The sequence below is a fragment of the Magnolia sinica genome, chromosome 4 (genome assembly GCF_029962835.1).
Source record: "Magnolia sinica isolate HGM2019 chromosome 4, MsV1, whole genome shotgun sequence".
In the NCBI taxonomy this organism is placed as follows: Eukaryota; Viridiplantae; Streptophyta; class Magnoliopsida; order Magnoliales; family Magnoliaceae; genus Magnolia; species Magnolia sinica.
Window position 1 is genome coordinate 2421421 of NC_080576.1, and position 20031 is coordinate 2441451.

The 20031-nt window shown below is 40.2% G+C and overlaps 1 protein-coding gene across 1 annotated transcript; it reads right to left on the bottom strand.

Moving 5' to 3' along the window:
- Positions 1–491: 491 nt before the first annotated feature.
- On the bottom strand, positions 492–17083 carry LOC131242137 (RINT1-like protein MAG2). Its single transcript, XM_058240574.1, has 4 exons — positions 16464–17083; positions 16255–16362; positions 2706–2809; positions 492–2605 (listed from the first exon to the last, which is right to left on the bottom strand). Exons 1-4 carry the CDS (start codon positions 17059–17061, stop codon positions 704–706), a joined length of 2712 nt encoding a protein of 903 aa, XP_058096557.1. The 5' UTR covers positions 17062–17083; the 3' UTR covers positions 492–703.
- Positions 17084–20031: the final 2948 nt, after the last annotated feature.

Here is a 20031-nt window from a genome sequence, read left to right on the forward strand (position 1 = left end):
GGGGGCTATTAAAAGTTTTGATTAGTCAGGATTTATTTTTATTTAAAAAAAAAAAAAAAAAAACTGACTCGTCAAGAACCAAAAAGAAAAGAGAAAAAAAAGAGACCCACTCCGAGAGTACGCGACCAAATTACTCAACTAAGCGTGATGAGCTTCTTACTTGAGTCAAGTTCTAAAACAAGGGCTGTACAACTTGTACAAAGCCTTATCCACTCACACGGTTTGCACACAACCCCCACGAGGCCACAGATTTGGGGGATTGTTGGTCATGCTGTACAATTGGACCATTGTGTCTAAAGATTCATCAGGACCATTGTTAAGTGGTTGTACTCCACATCTGAGGAAGCAAATTCACCAGCAACAAATTGGCGCTTTGTACACTTCCGACTTGTGAGAACGACAAGTAAAAAGAAGAGATATACACCGATTGGAGGGTGGCCACACTGCATGGGAAAATATAACGGAAATCTGCATACACAGTAACATCCATATAGAGAGTAAGAGATGGCTTAAAATAGCTTTCAATAATTCCAGAGAGACTCACAGATTATTGCAGTTCCGAGAAGAAAGAATCGGTGAGGCAGGTGAAGTCTCAGACACAGGTATTATAAATCAATGATCTTACACTACTTTCTGTTTTTCGTCCCTCTTTCAAAAAGAATGATCAGGAAAGGCGGAATTGGGGTTTAAAAAGACCCCATTTTCAACCCATGAAGACCCTATTCTTCACTATCTTTTCCGCCTCTGCTAATGTCAAATGCCTTATCCCATTCTCTCTCAGCCATCTATCCTTCCCTCTCTCCAAAGCCTCTTTCTGCTGCTTCTCCATCTTCAACAACCTCAACCCCTCATTCACCTTCGGAAAGAAGCCTTCGGGCCTCAGACACCAAGCGCTAAATACCCCAAACAGAACTTCCAAATCACCCCCAAATCTTGCTACACCACCGTCATAGAACTTCACGTTACTCATCACAATGCCGTTGAAAACCAACTGATCCACCCCACTGGCCAAACTTCTCCAAACCCCAACAAAATCAATCTCATTTAGACTGACTTCAAGTTTCAAAATCTTCCCTTGCAGATAATCTAAAGCTTCAACAAAAGCATGAGACATGGTCCCGCCTTCTTCCTTCTCCTGCCACTGCCTTTTGTTCTTCATATAATCTCTGCATCGTGCATCAAATCCCCTCAAAACCACAGTTGATATCTTCTCTACCCACTCCCTCTGAAATTCCTTCAGCCTCTCTATTTCCTCCTCAAATATACAACTCCCTGGACCTTTTGCCATGCCCTCATCAGATCCCATACTCAATTCGCTCGCCTCATCAGAAGCCATCTCAAGGAAGAAAACATCCTCACACCATTCTTTCAAGACAGATTCACAATATCGAACTGCGTTAATGGAGTAAGAGACCTTGATTAAAGCATTATCATCAGCTAAAGCAGTCAGCCCTTCGGCTTCTTGGCATCTGCGAAGCAAGCAATCGAGAAATTCTTGAACAACGGGTGCTGCTGCCAATCTGATAAACCTTGCTCTCAATGGAATGCTAGGTAATGGCCGGCAACGGTCAATCACCATTGATAGACGCCAGAGGACAGCACCTGAAATCACTGGAGATTTGTAGTCTTCAGATGCCGACAGAAATCCTGTAGCACCCTCCTTTCTTGTGTTCCAACACTTCTCATCCTCCATTTCTGTTTTCAACTTATTGAGCACATCACTGAGCTCGATCTCTGTCCATATCTCAAGCCAATCAGGGCGATCACAGAAGACGGACAGAGAAGAGATCCTCTGCAAGCTCTCATCTTCCCTTATGGAAATCAAGATCCCTGAATTCGCAATCAGAGATTGAATTCTCTTATCAAAGGTAATCATCAAGTCGATAAGATTAAGCCATGATATTCGAGCCTGAGATGAAACACCAGCGACACTGTCCTCTTCTAGTTGGCGTACATAAACAGGGAAGATCTCTTTTGCCAAGTATGTTGACAGTGATGTCACCATTGCCGAGATCCACTCTTCTCTGCAACTATAACCCACAAGCCTCGCCTTATCTACCAATGGTTGCAGAACCTCATCCATGGAGTCTACAAAATCCCGGGTGATTTTATAAACAAGAGCAAAAATGAATTCCGGCTTCTCAATCCATTTTGAGAAATGCCGTTGCGATGCCAATGAGATCGGGTTCACTAGCTCCTCAATTGCCCAAAGGGGTTGGTGCAAAGCAACTTCTCGGTTATATCCCTCAAGTTGCCGGGATTTTCTCCTCCTCTGCAGCTCCTGCAGATTGCACAGGGCAAGAAAATTTTCACAGTAATTGCTTTTGAGGTCTCCTTGCATCATGAAAAGAGGATTCAAGAGCTCAGATGACTTCCCTGCATTTGTGTTTATGATGTTTGAAGTGGAAAAGGGTGGCGGCCATCCAAGGGAATTAAGAAGGGCGCGATGATCTGCAATTGCCTGGGGTCTTAAAACAGCTAAAGCTCGATCGACTCTATGATCAACGGCAGCAATGAGACGTATCCACTGAGGGCGGGATTTCGTGACAGCAGTTAAAACATCCTCTGTTTGTTTGAGATACTTAATTGCAAGCAGTCGTGTTTCCTGCAGCAATGGTTGAGATGAGAGGTTAGGAATCAGTCTGTGAGAAGGTAGGATCTGCAACTAGAGCTGTTGTGTCATTACTTCAGTGGGTCTCACTCACTTCTGAACTGGTCTTAGGGGCAATCTTTCTTAGATTTCCAGTCATTGAAGAGGAGACTGCATCTTCAACATCACCAATCAGAGTATCAAGCTTCAATGCAGTCTCTGCAATAATAAAACAACTGCAGTCAAGGCTTCACCACAGTAGTAATCATCATTATCAATCATCCTAGCCTTGTCCCAGCTATTTGGGGTCACCACAAAGAAATAAATAATTATTTTTTATTTAAGACAAAAAGTTCAATGAAAGATATACTTCAAGAAAGAAAGAAAGAAAGAAAGAAAAAAAAAAAGAAGAAGAAGAAGAAGAAGACAGGTGTCAATAAATCGAGCAAAGTCACAATCTAGACCTTATATTATCATATATGGTCAACCGTAAAGGCTCTATTGCTTATGCAACATCTGATCATATGCCTGACTGGTTACACCTTAGGCCATAAAATAGCTGAAGTTTTAGCCACAACTTTCTCCCCCACTTCCTGGCTCAGCAACCAAGGAAACACTGAGAGGAGAGCCATCATCATTTCATGTTATTTGGCTGTCCCAAATGTCTAGTTTAAGCCTCTTACAGGGTTACATGTGCTCCCTTCTCAGAAAGAAACATTGGCACTTTCCTTGGTTCATGCAATTTCTTTGCAGTATGGTGAATATAACACCAAAATATCTGCCTGAACCAGATACGCACATGAATTATGTTATAAACCAGTGGCTGAATCAACCAAATAAAAGTGTCATTGAGCATGGAATTAACTCCTGTCCACATCCAAATGGTTTTATGAAATGGCTAGAGTATTGTTTTCTTTTTCTTTTTTTCTTTGAAAGGGAGATGGTATTGTTTTCTTATCTACTTCTTGAGCTAGTGAACTCAGCATGAGGCTGAACACAGTCAATTCATCTATCAAGGTTTAATGGGGCTCTCCGACCATTAATTTATAGGTCCACAAAAGGGGCACAGCGTTTGCAAGTCTTCAGTCAAGCTAGTTACCAAGTGACTGAGACACAGTGCATTACTTATCTAACTTGCAGCTAAACTACTAAAGGGAATATAAACAATTTTTACTCTAGCAGACAATGGGGAGGGCAGGAATGATCATGGTGACTACAAGAAGTTGCATGAAGATGAGAAACTGAATGCCTGTGGCTGATCTCTATGAGACGTACCTTCTTTTGACCAATGAGGTTGCGACAAACAATGGCCAATGAGTGGTCAAAAGTGTAACATCAAGCATTGGAATCACCAAATTAAAGAAAACGTGACAAACTGTTGAAGTAACTGCATAGCATAAATGGGTGAAAAAAGAAGGCCACGGAGCACTCAAATCATGGAACAAAGCAAACCTACATTCAAATACAACCCTGCAACTACAAATACAAGATAAAAACGTGAACAGTGAAAATTAGCAGTGTAAACCTATTCTGGCTAAGGGAACCACAATGTCAGAGCTCGCAGAACTAAGTGACAAACATCATATAAAAGAAAACCTGCACATGAAGAAGCAACCAATTAGAATATGATGAAGGGAGATGGACACTAACCAGTGGGAGAATTGAAGTGACAGGTAGGATGACCTTTTCTCTTTTGAAATTGCAAAGAAATTTCATTAGGCCAAAGAGAAGAGGGATACTAGATTACAAACTAACTAGTGCCCCTCTCGTCAGGAGGTGGAGAAGAAAATACCAATGTAAATACATAATAATAATAATAATAACATAACCTGCAAAATACAAGCTGAACCAGCCCAGCCCCCCCCCATGTTCACCCCTGAAGCCTTTTCCCTCTCCATTTTCTCTGCCCTCAGATTCCTTCTCCCTAGAGGTGTACTCGAACCGAGCTAGCTCGGTTAGCTCGCTCAACTTGACTCGAAAAAGCTCGATTCGACTCGGTTCGAAGCTGAGTTCGAGCCGAGTTGAGCTGATTTTTTGAGCTCGAAAATGAGTTCGAGCCGAGTTCAAGCTGGCCCCAGCTCGACTCGACTCAGATTGAACCCAGCTCGAATCAAACCAGTTCGGTACTCGGCTACTTTGATATTGATGTTGCTCACCAAGTGTTTGATAAAATGATTCACAAAAGTGTAGCTGGTGGCAAAGAAGGTATGTATATGAAACCAACGCCCCTTTTTTTCTTGATTTTTATGTTGATTAGAAGGTGTTTGATAAAATACCTGTAAATCCGTTGCTGCTGTCTCAAATACAGTGAGATTTTGAAGGTGCAGTCCAGGTGTTTGTGAAAATGCTGCAATGGCGAACTCGGTTCAATCTTGGCTTGAACTCAACTCGAACTGGCCCGAGCTGCTGACTGAACCAAGCCGAGCTGGCTAGTCAAGCTTGAGGACCGAGTCGAGCCGAGTTCGAGCTTAGGTCAGCTAGTGGCCGAGCCAAGTCGAGCTGAGGCCAGTTCGACTCGGTTCGACTTGATGTACACCCCTACTTCTCCCTCATGTTTTCTACTTTCTTTATATGGAAATCCTCTTCTTCTTCTTCTTTTCTATGGAAATCCTCTTTGTTCTGTCTCTCTCCCCTTTGTTCCCTTGGCCTTCAATTCATATTCTCCTTTTCTAAAAAAAATCTACAAGTTCACAAACGACATTCCAATGCTTGTCTTGAGTGAGTTGGAATGCACCACTCATAACGGCCATGAAAACCCAACATGAACACAAATATTTTATTTCAAATGTAAACACTACAAGAGGATTTTTGTTTTTTGTTTTTTTTTTTTAAAAAGAAACCATTACCTTCCTGTGCATATTCTCAAGGAGAGGAACAATTTCATCTTTAATGATGTGTTCTGCACTGTCTTGCGCCAGTAGAAATATAAAACAAAGAAATATGCAAGAGAGAGAGAAGGAGAAAAGGGGAGAAGAGGAGAGACGGCTGCTAGGGCAATTGTGTTGCACAAACACACACACATATTAGTTTGAAGGAAATGTTACAGTGCTCCGCTGGGGTACATAACAAACATACACACGCGCGCACACAATTGCATATACTTCCACACTCCCCCTCAACCTGAAGCATGTATATTGATCATTCCCAGCTTGGAATACATACAAAGAAAATGAAGATAATGAGCGTGGATCATTGCTCCCCTTCGAAGATAACATGGACATAAACTGTAGCTTGCACTTCATCCGTTGAATCTTCTCCTGAAGTACACAGCCATAACAAACAAAACTCGACAACAATTGAGTCACTAACTTGTCATCCACATGTAAATTCTCTATAAAAAAAAAAAAAAACTAGTGCAACTTGCACAATAACTGAGTGTGCATCACATGCAACACTCGAGAGAACACACACAATAGCATGTGGAGACTTGTGTGCATCACGTGCAACACAAAGTGAGTGGGCATCACGTGCAATGGCACTCACAACAAACAACAGGATGGAGGGACACACACACACCATAAACAGGCCTGATAGAGGAAGAGAAGATGAACTGAGAAGGAAGGATCCACCATGTGTCGAATTCTTGGCCTCGATGATGAATTATGCTGGAATTGTGCCTTTAACCATTATGACACATATTGCTGAGATTTTGAAAATCTCACGATATTTTGCCAAAAAAGAAAAGAAAAGAAGAAGATAGCATCGTGTTAATATTGCAGAATTTTCAAAGGCATTTTTTCTGCAATTTTATTGTAGAAGTCACAATATAAACGTGAAAATATCACATTATTGGTTAATTATTTGTCATTTCAGTTTATACATGTGTATTTAAAATTTTTAAATTAACTATTAATTTATAGAGAAATGCTCCAATGCTCTTAGAGCACGATAAGTTACGGTGCTCCTTATTCATTCACTTGGACAGTCCAATTGATCAACCTGAACTGTATTTCAATCCAGAGCACATTTCTGCACTACCATGCAAAAATAGCATTGACCAGATGATCCAATCCATCCTTGATTTGGCCTTATTTAAGCTAGCCATCCCTTTTCCAAACCATGGATGTGATGGTTAGGATTACCTAATAAAAGAGGTTCTTTAAAATCACAAGCAATCCATGATGGGTCCTAACAAACAGATGGATCAAAGTGTTGATTGGATCTTCTTCTTTTTGTACAAAATCTGGACCATCCATATTAAAGTCTATCCATCAAATGGTTAATATTTGTCAGATTGGTGACCATGAAATGTGCATTGGATATTATGAACGGTCTGGAACGATGTCTCAGACTGTTCATGTGTTCCACCGAAACTAGGAGCACTAAAACTTATAGTGCTCCTGAGAGCATTGGAGCATTTCTCCAAATTATTATAAATATTTTCATTTTTTTAATTTTCAGTGAGATTTTCCCGATAATATCAAAAGAAAAACATCAAAATCTGAACATCTCCTAAAAAATTCCCCAACAGAGAAATTGCCAAGAATGAAATTTGCCACTATGCCCTTGAATCCATCTTATAGTAGAACCTTCTCAAAACCCTCAAAAGTGTGGCCTGAAATGACTAAGAGATCCGCACGCAAGCTTAACCAGGCCTGGCTTGGTCCATAATCCTTTTGTATCTGAAGTATCTGGGGCAACAAAATCCAATTTCCAAGCTCTCATAACCCTTTTTATTTGAAAAAAAAGAAAAGAAAAACCTTTTGTATTTGAAGTCCTCTAGGGCGAGGAAATCCAATTTCCATAGAGAACCCCCTGTTTGCTAAACTTCATCTTCAAACCCCAATCGCTCCAACTTCCACCATCCATTTTCCAGAACTCCTACGCCACTAATTCGACCTAGATCAAATTCCCACACCCTAGAGAACACCCTGTTTGCTAAACTTCATCTTCAAACCCCAACTGCTCCAACGTCTACCATCCATTTTCCCAGATCTCCTACGCCACTCATTTGGCCACGAAGTAAGATTTCCAACTAGCCTAAAATCAGCCCAATCTGATCTCTGAGCATTTTGAGATATAATCAAATTTCCGAAAGGTGTTCAGAGAAGGCTCAAACTGAAATTTTAAGAAACTGACCCAACTTCCAAACTCCATATCTACCCAACCCCTTTGAATTTTAACCCCAAACCAAAACCATTTGGTAGCCCTTGCAGTTAACTTTCCAACAAACCAAAGATTGTCTAAAGCCAATGCTTGAGCACCTAAATTTGATCGAAATACTAACAAGTGCTCCAACTAAAAATCAGGCAGTTTTCATACAGGGACAATTCAAAAATGATATTTATGTCCTGCATGAGAGTTGGATTGGATGAACACCGTATAATTATTTTTTGATATACTCATATCACATGCGCAATCATGTACATACTGTCTGGAACAGGGGTGGAGCACCAAACTGATTTTTTTTTTAATGATTTATAGTGGCCTTGAAGATCAATATCCAAACGTTGTTTGGTGGATGGTTACCAAATACGATGGCGAAGTGGACTACTCCTGCAGATTACCACGTAGAGATGGACTACATCCATTTACGCCAACAACTATGGAAAGCGTAATCATTACGCGTCTGCATCACAATATAACACAATCCGGCAATGCAAACTTGCCCTAAATCCCATCACATGTACAATTTCTGAGTGCCTGTCAAGCATCATACACTGCCTGAGTTAGCATAGCCCCTCTTCTCTCCCACACTAGAGGCCGGTTCCTCCACAAATCCGTGTAGAATAAGCTTATTCTATAAGGATTGTGATTTCTACTTCATAAGATAGCCAAACACCAAAGATGACAATTTATGGGAATCACAATGCATAGAGCGTTAGAGATACCATAATTGCCAGCAATGGCAATACACGAGCATGACAATACTTGGTAATTGAAATATCTGAATCATCCAAATGCCCCAAATCTAAACCACTACTCAAAATCTCTCAATCCTAAAATGCTAAGAAGAAACCCTCAACTCTCAAACGTTGCAAGCAACAACTCTAGTAACCACTAGGACAAGGGAAATACTCTTCTTCTACCCAATTCCTAGTCCAATTCAATATATGTCCCATAATAGACCATTACGGGGCTATTATGGCCTTTATAGGGGATGTAATGTGCCGTTAACTGCAATTACAGTTCATTTTTTTCCATAACGGCTGTTACGGCTGTTACGACCCCGTAACGTGTAACGGTCGTCACCGTTACCTTTACATAACAGCCTTTACGGTCCCATAACGGCCTTTACAGCACACCATGACACCAATTTGGTATCAGAGTGGGTTCCAACAACTGAGTTGAAATCCTGGATCAACAACAACTCAATATTATTTTGTCAAGGTTCTTTAATCATAAAATTCTGCCTCTTTTCCTTTACTTTCTTCATTACATCCATCCCTCCTACCCCCATTCACCTTTTTTTTTTTCTTTTCTTTTACAAAACCCAAAAGTCCAATTCACAAGGGGAGACTCTGCCAAAAAATTTTCAGCCATTTACCTCCATAATCCAACCCATTAAAAGCCAAAATCAGCCACGTTTCAGCCCATTAAAACCCTCAAAATCAGCACCATTCTAACCCATTAAAATCCCAAAATCAGCCATAGTCCACTCATTTAAAAAAATCCCTAAAATTAGCCATATTCCAACCCATTCAGACCCCCAAAATTGGCCCTATTTTAAAACCCCCAAAATCAGCCCATTCCATCCCATTGAAACCCCCAAAACCAAAAAAAAAAAAAGGAAAGAAAAAAGAAATTAGCCGTATTATGTCCATTACTTTATGACGTCACAATGTCTACCCGCAGTGGTAATGTCTATCGAGGGAGGCTTACCGATCAACAGTGAGACAACTGCATCACCGAGCTATTCGCAAGAGTAACTAGCCTGGAAACTGTTGTTGACCAACTGTGGAGAACAACATGGTGAGCAACCTGAACCTATTGGAAATCCTGATAGTAGTCAAAATCCACAACAAGAGTTCCAACCAAAGCCTTTGGTGAATCAAAATGGCACGAGTCCTCAGGAGTCTATCTATGACTTCATGCAACAACTCTAGAGAGCCCATGACACCGCGATAAAGATGCCTAAGAAAGATGATATTACCAAGAAAGTACGGGTTGAAGTTCCGAACTTCACGGGTTGTCTTGATGCAAAGGCTTTTGTCGATTGGATTACAACGTTGAAAGATTATTTTGCAAGGTACAACATGGATGATGCCCAACGAGTGGCCTTTGTCAATGTCAAGTTGAAGGGCCCAACAAGAATCTGGTGGCGAAGCATTGATAACAACAATCTCATCATGGGTTGTCCAACCATCACCAGGTGATCTAACATGAGGGAGAAGTTAGAAAGTAAGTGTTTGCCTTTAGATTACATGAATATTCTTCTCCAGGAGCTCCTTGCGTTCAAACAAGGAACTTTATCGGGGCATAACTACAGAGATAGACCGTGTAACAACTAACCGTTATGGGGCAGGGTTAACGCCAAGAGATCCATAACAAGATGGTCATGTATGATTTCAAAACAGTTGATGATGTTCATCGGAAGGCTCGACGAGTTGAATAGCAGCTGCAGCCAGTGTTTTAAGTACCGACAATATTGGCCGATATATCCCACGATAAATCTTATATCCCGCCTGTACGATACGAAATGCACAAGTAGTGGGATATATCCCATATGTTCGATTCGGTGAGCATTTTCAATCCTTTTTTTTTTTTTGGTAAATCATGTTAAATCAGTGTTAACTTGTTACAAATCCATGATTTTTCATGCTTCCAAGAATTTTCATGTTTTGCATGAAAAATCATGGATTGGGAGCTTTGATTTCGAGCTTTGGAGGAGATGGGACGAGTTGCAGAAAATTGAAAAAATAAAAATAAAAAATTTCCAATTTCTCGCAAATCGGTTGCACTCTATGTCCAAGCATAAAATCAAACATGTATGTAACTTGATCTAGTGATTCTTCTTTTGCTTTTGAATGCATTGCTTGTGTTTCCACATGTCTTCTTACATTTATAAATTATATTAATAGACTTTGAATATACTTGCATCAATTCAGTTAAACAACGCATAGATTAGGACCCCATACAAAAGAAAAAAGTATTAAGTGCATTTATTTTTGTAATGTTTTGATTTATAAGTATGTATTGATGTCTTTTTTAACAACCACTGAAGTTTCATTGAAAAAATTGACCAATTTTCCAATGTTTCCAACAACAATGATACATTACGCAATACAACTAATATATCTCATGTGATAACCGATATGTATCCATATCCCAAGGGTACGATACATAATGCGATACTGATATTTCAAACACTAACTGCAACAACATACTCTTTGGCGTTTTGGTTCTCTAGTTGGGGAACCTTCTGTGAGAATGGGTTCATATCCGCATCTCGATCGAATTCCACCACAAGGCTACCGACCACATCCCCACCCTTTTCAGCCACGCCCACAAATGCAGACTCCTCTTATAAGATAGCCTCAACATTTGTAACGCCCTCTACTACAAAATTCATACCAAAAGCAACAAGCGGTGCAAAGACACGACACCAGGGGGCGATGTTTTAATCTTAATCTTTCCCTTTAGAGAGAAAGACGGGATGTTGATTGTTACGGTTGCGGATAAATAGGGTACTTTTCTAGTGTCTGCCTGCAAGCTAGGAACCTCTATTACTACGGTAATGAAGATGAACCTTACTAGTTACTACCCAAACGGCCATGAGTATTGCGATGAGCACATTGAGATGAAACGACCCTATATAGAACCTACATCACAGCCGGAGGACTCTCCTGCTGAAACTGCGGTTGAAGCTGATGATGAAGGCCCTACTCTTATCATACGCCGCTTCCTTACCACCATCGAGGAAGAGGAAGACTGGCGATGGACCACTATTTTCCGTGAGCGGGTAAAATGCTAGGGCAGGTTATATAACATGATCAACAGTGACAACAATCCAATGAACATCATATCTCAAGAAGTGATTGATAAGCCCAAGTTGCCAACTGAAAAGCATCCAAAACCATATAAGGTTGCGTGGGTCGACGACACTACCATCCCCGGATATCATTTAAAATTGCCATATATGAGGATATTTGGTGTGACATAATTCCGATGAATGTTGCCCACATCCTTCTCGGTCGACCTTAGCTTTTTTTATTGAAAGGTACAAAGCGACAGTGAAGCTAACACGCATACTTTCCTATGGCAAGATCATCGTATCCTTCTTCACCCATTGCAACCTACGTCACATCCTTCATTTACGCCTTCATCATCAACGGAACTCTCATGTTCTCACCATGCAGAAGTTCAAAAAAGAGATCAAAGAGAAAGGCGTAATGTTCACTCTAGTCACAAAACAAGTGTAAGAGCCTTTTATTGACCAGGATGAACCTATTCTTGATGAAGTCAAATCTATGCTGCATGACTTCCAAGATTTGGTCCTTGATGATCTGCCTGAGGAGTTGCCCCAATTGCAGGATATTTAGCACGCTATAAATTTGATTCTTGGAGCATTCTTACCCAACCTACCGGCATACCGAATGAGTCCCGTCGAGCAAGCTGAGTTGAAGCGTCGAGTTTACAAGTTGCTTAAAAACGGCTACATTCGAGAGAGCCTAAGCCCATGTGCAGTGCCAACCCTCTTTACTCCCAAGAATGATGGAAGTTGGCACATGTGTGTATAAAACCAAGCTATTAATAAAATCACACTGAAGTATCATTTCCCCATTCCTCGACTTGATGATATGCTAGACTTGATGCCAGGTGCTGCATCTTCTCCAAAATTGATCTTCGTAGTGGATATCACCAAATTCGCATTCGACCTAGTGATAAATGGAAGATGGCATTTAAGATGAAAGACGACCTCTACGAGTGGCTAGTTATGCCATTTGGTCTCACAAATGCGCGTAGCACTTTCATGCGCATGATGATGTAGTTGTTGTGCCCAAGTTTGCCTTTGTCTATTTTGACGACATTCTTATCTACAGAATGTCAAGAAAGGAGCACCTCAATCACCTATGTCTTATCTTTAGAGTCCTTCGTCACGAGCGCTTTTACATCAACTTTAAAAAGTGTACCTTCATGAGTTCATCAGTGGTTTTCTTAGGGTACATTGTCTCGTCGCAAGGTGTAGAGGTGGACACCACCAAGGTGAAAGCCATAGTTGATTAGCCGATACCTACCACTATCTCTAAAGTCTGCAGTTTTCATGGCCTTGCTACATTTTATAGACATTTTGTGCGGAACTTCAGCAGCATCATGGCCCCAATCACCGATTCTATGAAATAAAGGGAGTTTCGATGGACAAGTGCAGCAACACGAACGTTTGATAGGATTAAACGTAATATGACCGAGGCTCCAGTCTTGCGCCTTACGGACTTTGAGAAAGTATTTGAGGTGAGTTGTGACACCTCTAATGTCAGCATTGGTGGAGTTCACAATTAGGAGGGCCATCTAATAGCTTTCTTCAGCGAAAAGCTCCCTGATGCAAAGAAGCAATACTCCACTTATGACTTGGAGTTTTATACCATTGTTCAAATTTTACGGCATTAGTGTCATTATTTGGTTGGCAAGGAGTTTGTCCTATACTCTGATCATGAAGCACTCAAGTACCTAAACTCTTAGCAAAAGAAGAATACTCGTCGTGTCAAGTGGAGTGCTTAGTGCTTACCTTCAGGAGTTTTCTTTTGTCATTCATCACAAGGCTGGGAAGGACAATCAAGTTGTTGATGTAATTAAGTCGTCGTGCGCATCTATTGTTGTCTATGGTGGTCACTGTTCTGGGATTCAAAGAGATGCGGCGTGAATACGATGATGACAAGTATTTCGGGTATATTTATACCAGCATTCTTGGTGGAGAGCATGCGAGACACCCACATTTCAGCATTCACGATGGTTACTTGTTCCAGGGAATGCAACTTTGCCTACCCAATACATCCATCCGTGAGTATGTTGTGAGGGAGAACCAAGCTGATGAGTGTAGTGGACACTTGGATCGTGATATGACCATAGCTCTCGTTAGAGATAGATACTTTTGGCCTCGTATAAAATCAGATGTTGCCAAGATTTGCCAGTTCTATAGGATTTGCCAGCTTGCTAGATTGTATCAACCACTGTTGATCCCACATGCTCCGCGGGAAGATCTTAGCATAGACTTCATCCTGGGTTTGTTAAAGACCGCTCGGAAAGTTGATTCAGTATTTTGATGGTTGATCGATTTTCAAAGATGGCTCATATCATACCATGCTAGAATACAACAGACATGGTTCTGAAAATCGATGTCGTATTGGCTGATACGAGCGTATCATATCTGTATTGGCTCGATATGATATGCGATACGGGGTTGTATCGGCCGTATTGAAATCGGTTGGACCATATCGACCCGTATCGATGCCGAAATAGGGCCAATACAGTCAATACGCACGTAAAACTCCAAATTTGATTTTTTTTTTTTTTGTTTTGAATTTTATTTTAGTTCACTCATGTTTTCTTCTTTTCATTTAAACCATGAAAGAACCTTAAAAACTCAGTTTAGGCTAGATTTAGACTATTTTGGGATCAAAACAAATGATTTAAATGGGATTCGACAAATCGAAACAAAGTGGACCATTATGGGAAAATTGAAAAGAATGGTAAACTTTCACTTCTTCTTTTTTTTTTAAATATTTTCTCTTTTGTTGTATTTCCAATGTAATGTGCCGTTATTCACCAAATCATGTTTAATTTGTGCTCAGTTAGAGCCCATTTAGTTAACCTTCAACGAGTCAAATCGACAGACAACATTCTGATCAAAGACTGGTCCGATACACCATTGAATACATGGTCAAAACACACACACACACACACACACACACACACACACACAAATGATAGATTCGTGAATATCTCATTTTTTTTTCCTATTCTTCTGATATTTTTCGTATTTTTTCTTTTTTAAAAAATTCTAACTGATACGGGCCGATACAGCCCCGATTCTAATATGCGACGCCGTATCGTAACGTTTTTAAACGGGGCCGATACCGTCATTCAGAACCATAACAGCAAACGCTCTCAAGATTGCTCAATTATTCTTCCGAGAGGTTGTTTGTCTTCATGGGCTTCTAAAGTCAATTATATCTGATTGTGATACCAAGTTCATGAGTTTTTAACTCTTTGGGAAGCAACGAAAACCAAGCTTCAATTCTCTAGTGCATACCACCCTCATACCAATGGCTAAACAGAAGTGATCAACCGTAGCTTGGGCAAGTTATTACGCTGTCTTGTACGCGATTATATAGCTACATGGGATCTAGTAATACCGATAGCTGAATTTGCTTATAATAACTCAGCTAACAGGTCCACGGGGATGTCACCTTTTGAGGCAGTAACTAATACACACGACCACGTCTTCTAGTCGATTTGGTTCCTTTGCCTGTAACGTCAAGGCAAAACGCAGAAGCTGCTGACGCAATATTGCCGCAAGTAAAATTATAAGTAGCATGCAAATACAAGACGTCACTTTGTTGAATTTACGGAATATGACATGGTTATAGCCCGTATCCAACCTGAACGGTTGCCTCCCAGCACCTCAAAGAAGCTCCATCCTTGCAACGCGGGGCCATTCAAAATCATAAAAAAGATCAATGTCAATGCTTATATTTTAGATCTCCCACCAGATTTACCTATCAATCTTACTTTCAATGTGGAAGATCTTTCCATCTATCATGGGCACCATACTGATGATGGTATCGAAGAACAAGCCATCACAATTCTGATCATTTTACCACCTACAAACACGATCATTGATGTTCTCGATGGCCAGATTGTCTCCACATGTCGGGGTGGTTACTACAAGTTTTTCGTTTGTTGGCAAGGACAACCTCTCTCCGATGCTACGTGGATCACAACTACCGACTTCCAACATCTGAATCCTAACCTCTATGAGCAACATCAATCCATTAACACGCCGGAGTCGAGTTCTTTTAAGCAGGGGAGGAATGATGCAGGCTGATCTATGCCACAATCCATGGGCCAAATCTGGGCCCATTAAACCCAAGACCAACAGTGGGGCCATCAATAAGGAGGTCCAAGCCTCCTATTTGGGTAGTTAGCTAGCAAAATCAATCAGCTGGCTAAGAATAATCCATTAGTCAAACATTTTCAATGCATTCTTATCTCTTTTCCATATTTGTAATAAGTCATTGATTGTCAATGACATGATGTGTTTTCCTTATATGTACGTTTCAAAAGCCTATATAAGGGCCTGATATGAGTAGCATGAAGGCACCTTTGAATTAAATAAAATCTCTTGAATTGCTTTCTTCTCTTTGTTTGTGTCTCGTGCTTGAGATTGAAAGTGCCTAAGCTTGGGCAGATCCTTCCCATCAGCCGGCTACGCCAATGTCACAAGTTATGACACACATGATCACATTCAACCACGGACAAAATTGTGATATAGCACAAAATCATTAGCAATCGAACACAAATATCGAATTTGGGGCAGAACACAAAATGCATAAGGAAAAGTAAAGAAAATTGAATTTATTAATTAAATCGAATTCAGCAAGCTTCATTTCAACACCATACAATTTCATTTTATCATTTTCCTCTTTTTCCTTCTTATAAAGAAGTGAAAGAGTAATTCAAGAAAACGATCAAACACACAACCGCAACATGTAGACGGGACTCACCTGCATATGCACAAACAGTCTCCACCCTCGCCACTTCTTTGGCAAGTGCAGGCAGCTCTTCCGCTAAAATCTGTTCAGTTATCCCCAGACTCTCACCTTCTCTCCCATCTACAAACAAAATTTTCCAGACAGTCCTTCAAAATGCAAGAAACATCAAAACTAAATTTCAAAAATATCAAAAAAAAAAAAAAAGGGAAAAAAATCCAGACCTTGAAATGTTGCGGAGACGGACGTTGATGACCCGAGATCGTTCAATTTAGCCCTGATTTCGTTGAAGACGCCTTGAACGGCATCCGAATGCGAATCGTAGGCGGCAATGCTCGCCAAGAGCCTGTGGCTCAGATCTGCAAGGTTTTGACCTAGGTCCGTGCACTGCTTCTGGAGATCGGAAGCGAGATCCGGAGCTTTGAAGAGATCTTCCTTCCGCTGGAATTTCTCGGCGAGAAAGCGTTGGAGAGAGGGAGAGAAGTTGGAGGGGTGGGCCAGATGAACGGATGCCTCCATCTTCAGTCCATTTAAACGAGAAATCGAAGAGAAAGATGAGAAATATAAGAGAATTAGGGTTTTTATCTTCTTTTCCCTTTCAAAAGCCCGAGAGAAGAGATACCAAGTCTGTTCGATTTCTACCCTTTTCTTCTTCTTCCTTTTTCTTCCCTCTGCGAAACGAGAAAAGCAAGAGCGATTTGCACGAGAATTGAATACGGAATGGATGCGATGGAGGGCGTGCGAAGCCGGCACGCGAGCGTATTGGCACGCGTGTGAGAGATCCAGGACATTCGCTGGGTGCTTCGCTCCATTGATGGGCATTGGCCCGAATATCAGGCCTACCTACGAATCAAGTAGGCCATCCTGGACGTTAGACATAATAGACGGTTTGATCGATTTATTTTAGGATCTGTTTCTTTTGTTTGTTTTTATCGCTATTAAAAATGTGTAATGATTACGAATTAACCACAATGATAACAAATTTATATTGATTGGTTTACCCGCAGTAAAAATTTTAAAAATAGCAATCATACATCACCTCAATATCAAATCACTACAAAAATTAAAAGGGGGTGTTGCCATTTGGATAATAAAAAAAATTTATGCTGATTACGTGAAAAAGTATCATCTATTCCCACATTACTATAAAAATGGGCAAAACAAACGAGTACTAGAGAATTTTTGTAAAATGTTGCCTACTTAACGGACAATTTACACTGTAATGCTTTATTTTTAAAAATGTTTTCAATAAACTATCTTATTATTTTAAATAATTTTAATAAAAGTACTTTTTAAAATTTTTGAATAGATTATGCAAGTAAATGGTTAGTGGTTCTAATAGGCCCACTTTAATGTTTAGGTAAAATTCATCCCAACCATTAGGTGCATCACTTATATCTAGCGCAAGGTTGAAATACCATATGCAACGGTGATTTGGTGAGCCACAAGATCAGAAATAATGCAAAGGGCAACCCTCACCATCTAAATTGTTTACCTTGGTTTTGTCTTAATCACAAATGGGCATAATATTTAGACTATAAGAATGAATTTTGGTGTGACATCTAATAATTGGAGGAGATTTCATATAATCATCATGGTGGGCTCTATAAAAATAAAAGGTGTAGGTGTTAATCGAAATAGCTTCCTTTGGTCCAACCCACCCCAAATCATGAGTTAGTCTAATTTTGTTTACCTTAGGTTTAAGGTAGGATCACATACTTAACTGTTAAAGTAGATCTTACATGCGCATCACGTCAGACTCCCAAAAAAATTGAAGGGCAATGACCTTTCCAGATATTAAAAAAAAAAAAAATTAAAATTAAAAATGCCCATCTTTGGCTTTTTACATGTCTACGGGAGATCCATTTCTATGATTGGATGTGTAATTTCACGTTAAGCTTAGGATTTTTTTTATAAAAAAAATGCTGACATGTGGTTCAGGTCGATCATAGGAACAAGACATCTACCCTTGATTTTTTATAAGGTGCATATTGATTATTATATTATATGCAATCCACTCCATTCATTAGATCCCATGCTAAATTTTATCCATGGAGTCCATCAAGCCTATCCTTAATTCACACAGACCACACATAGAGATAGAGTTTGGAGGGTGAGGATCGCCACGTACACTTTTTTCTAATAATGTAGTCCACTCGAATCATTGATGTGGTAGATTTTTTACGCCCTACGCCGCTATGCGTGATATGAGATGATGCATCTAGTTGTTGGGGATGTATTTCACATGAACATTACGGTATAGACCACCTTAGCCGCAACTCTAACTTCCAAATCTAATGGAAGGTACTCCCAACCAAGTATCGAAAACCTTTTTGAAAAATATATTCAGGTATAAATTCAATACTAAGAATATATATATATTTGTTTATATATGCATGCTAACCAATGCAGACTTGCTTGATGAGTGGGAGCAGCTTGATGAGTGGTTAGGGTTTTGTCATGTGGGCCCAATTGCCATGCGCTAAAGGTTAGTGCCAAAAAACTACTTTCTGGCTTAAGTTCACCGGGCCGGACGGGTCAGGTGGGGATCAATAACATGCTAAGATGGGAAATTCTGGGACTGATTTTAGTTGGGCTGAGATGACGAGGCCTTATACCTAACCCAAACAATCAAACCTGAAGTATTAAATACCCAACCGTGTCACAATTCATTTTACTTATAATCTATCTATTAACCCATTTTCACTCCAATAATAGTTTTATTTTCCATGCATGGATGGTTCATATGCTGAACCCCACGCAGCGAGTCTTAATTTTGAAACCCATCATGTATGCAAGCCATGATTATATATAGAGAGAGAGAGAGTCATGCTCACCTATGCACCTTTGTACATGTCTCCCGGGCAAAGAATAACAGTCCATGTGACACCCCGTGAAAGCCTCATGACCCAACTTTCAACTCAATCCACGGCTCTTATGGGCCATAGTAAAGAGAGAGACCAATCAAGACCTATTAAAGTATTCAATCAAGGTAAAAGTTAGACATAAGGTTTTACGGAGTGTTTATATATATATATATATATATATGCGCACGTGCGTAGGTGCGCAGGGGAGCATGACTCTCTCTCTCTCTCTCTCTCTCTATATATATATATATATATATAGTTTTGGACAATTTTACCCATATAATTAATTATGAGAAACACTGCAATGCGACAGGGCGCTACAAGTTATAAGGCTCTTATCCGTGCCGAAGCACTTCAACAATCCAATTTATAGATTTAGACTGTTCATTAGGTACAACAGATATTCAAAAACTACCATGCAAACATCAAATGATTTGACAAATATCATCCATTTGATCAGCGGCCTTTAATAATATGGAAGTTCAAGATGGTTTACAGAAAAATATGTCCAATCATCAATTTGTTCTATCTATTTTTTTAGAGCCAATTTATGGTTGCTTACAAACCTAAAGAATAGCTTTTGTTAGCCAATGGTAACCATGTCATCCATGGCTAGTAGAAAGGATCACTAAAGAAAAAGCCAAATCAAGGACGGATTGGATCATCTTTTCCTGCAATTTTTAGAAGACAGCGCATGAAAAATGTTTTGGAGCTTAGAGTAATGTTTTTTGGGCCCACGTACCAGTCTGGTTCGCTCATCAGGTGGTCCACACTATCAAGTTGAATATGCGGTTTTACTTTGATCCTCATCTCATTTTTAACCTTGCCCGTTTTTCTCATGCGCATATGGTTCATCAAGAACTGCTTGATTTTGGGTAAGGGCATCGGCCCCATGTGATAGGTAGTCCGAATTTTGCAGCTGGGC

Bases quoted from the DNA above. Each gene is read 5' to 3' on its own strand.
- LOC131242137 (XM_058240574.1), bottom strand. From the start codon at position 17,061: ATGCCCATCAATGGAGCGAAGCACCCAGCGAATGTCCTGGATCTCTCA. The intron at 2,810-16,254 runs GTGAGTCCCGTC...TTATTATTGCAG, and splicing joins GACTGTTTGTGCATATGCAG to AGACTGCATTGAAGCTTGAT. The intron at 2,606-2,705 runs GTGAGTGAGACC...CCATTGCTGCAG, and splicing joins CCCCTAAGACCAGTTCAGAA to GAAACACGACTGCTTGCAAT.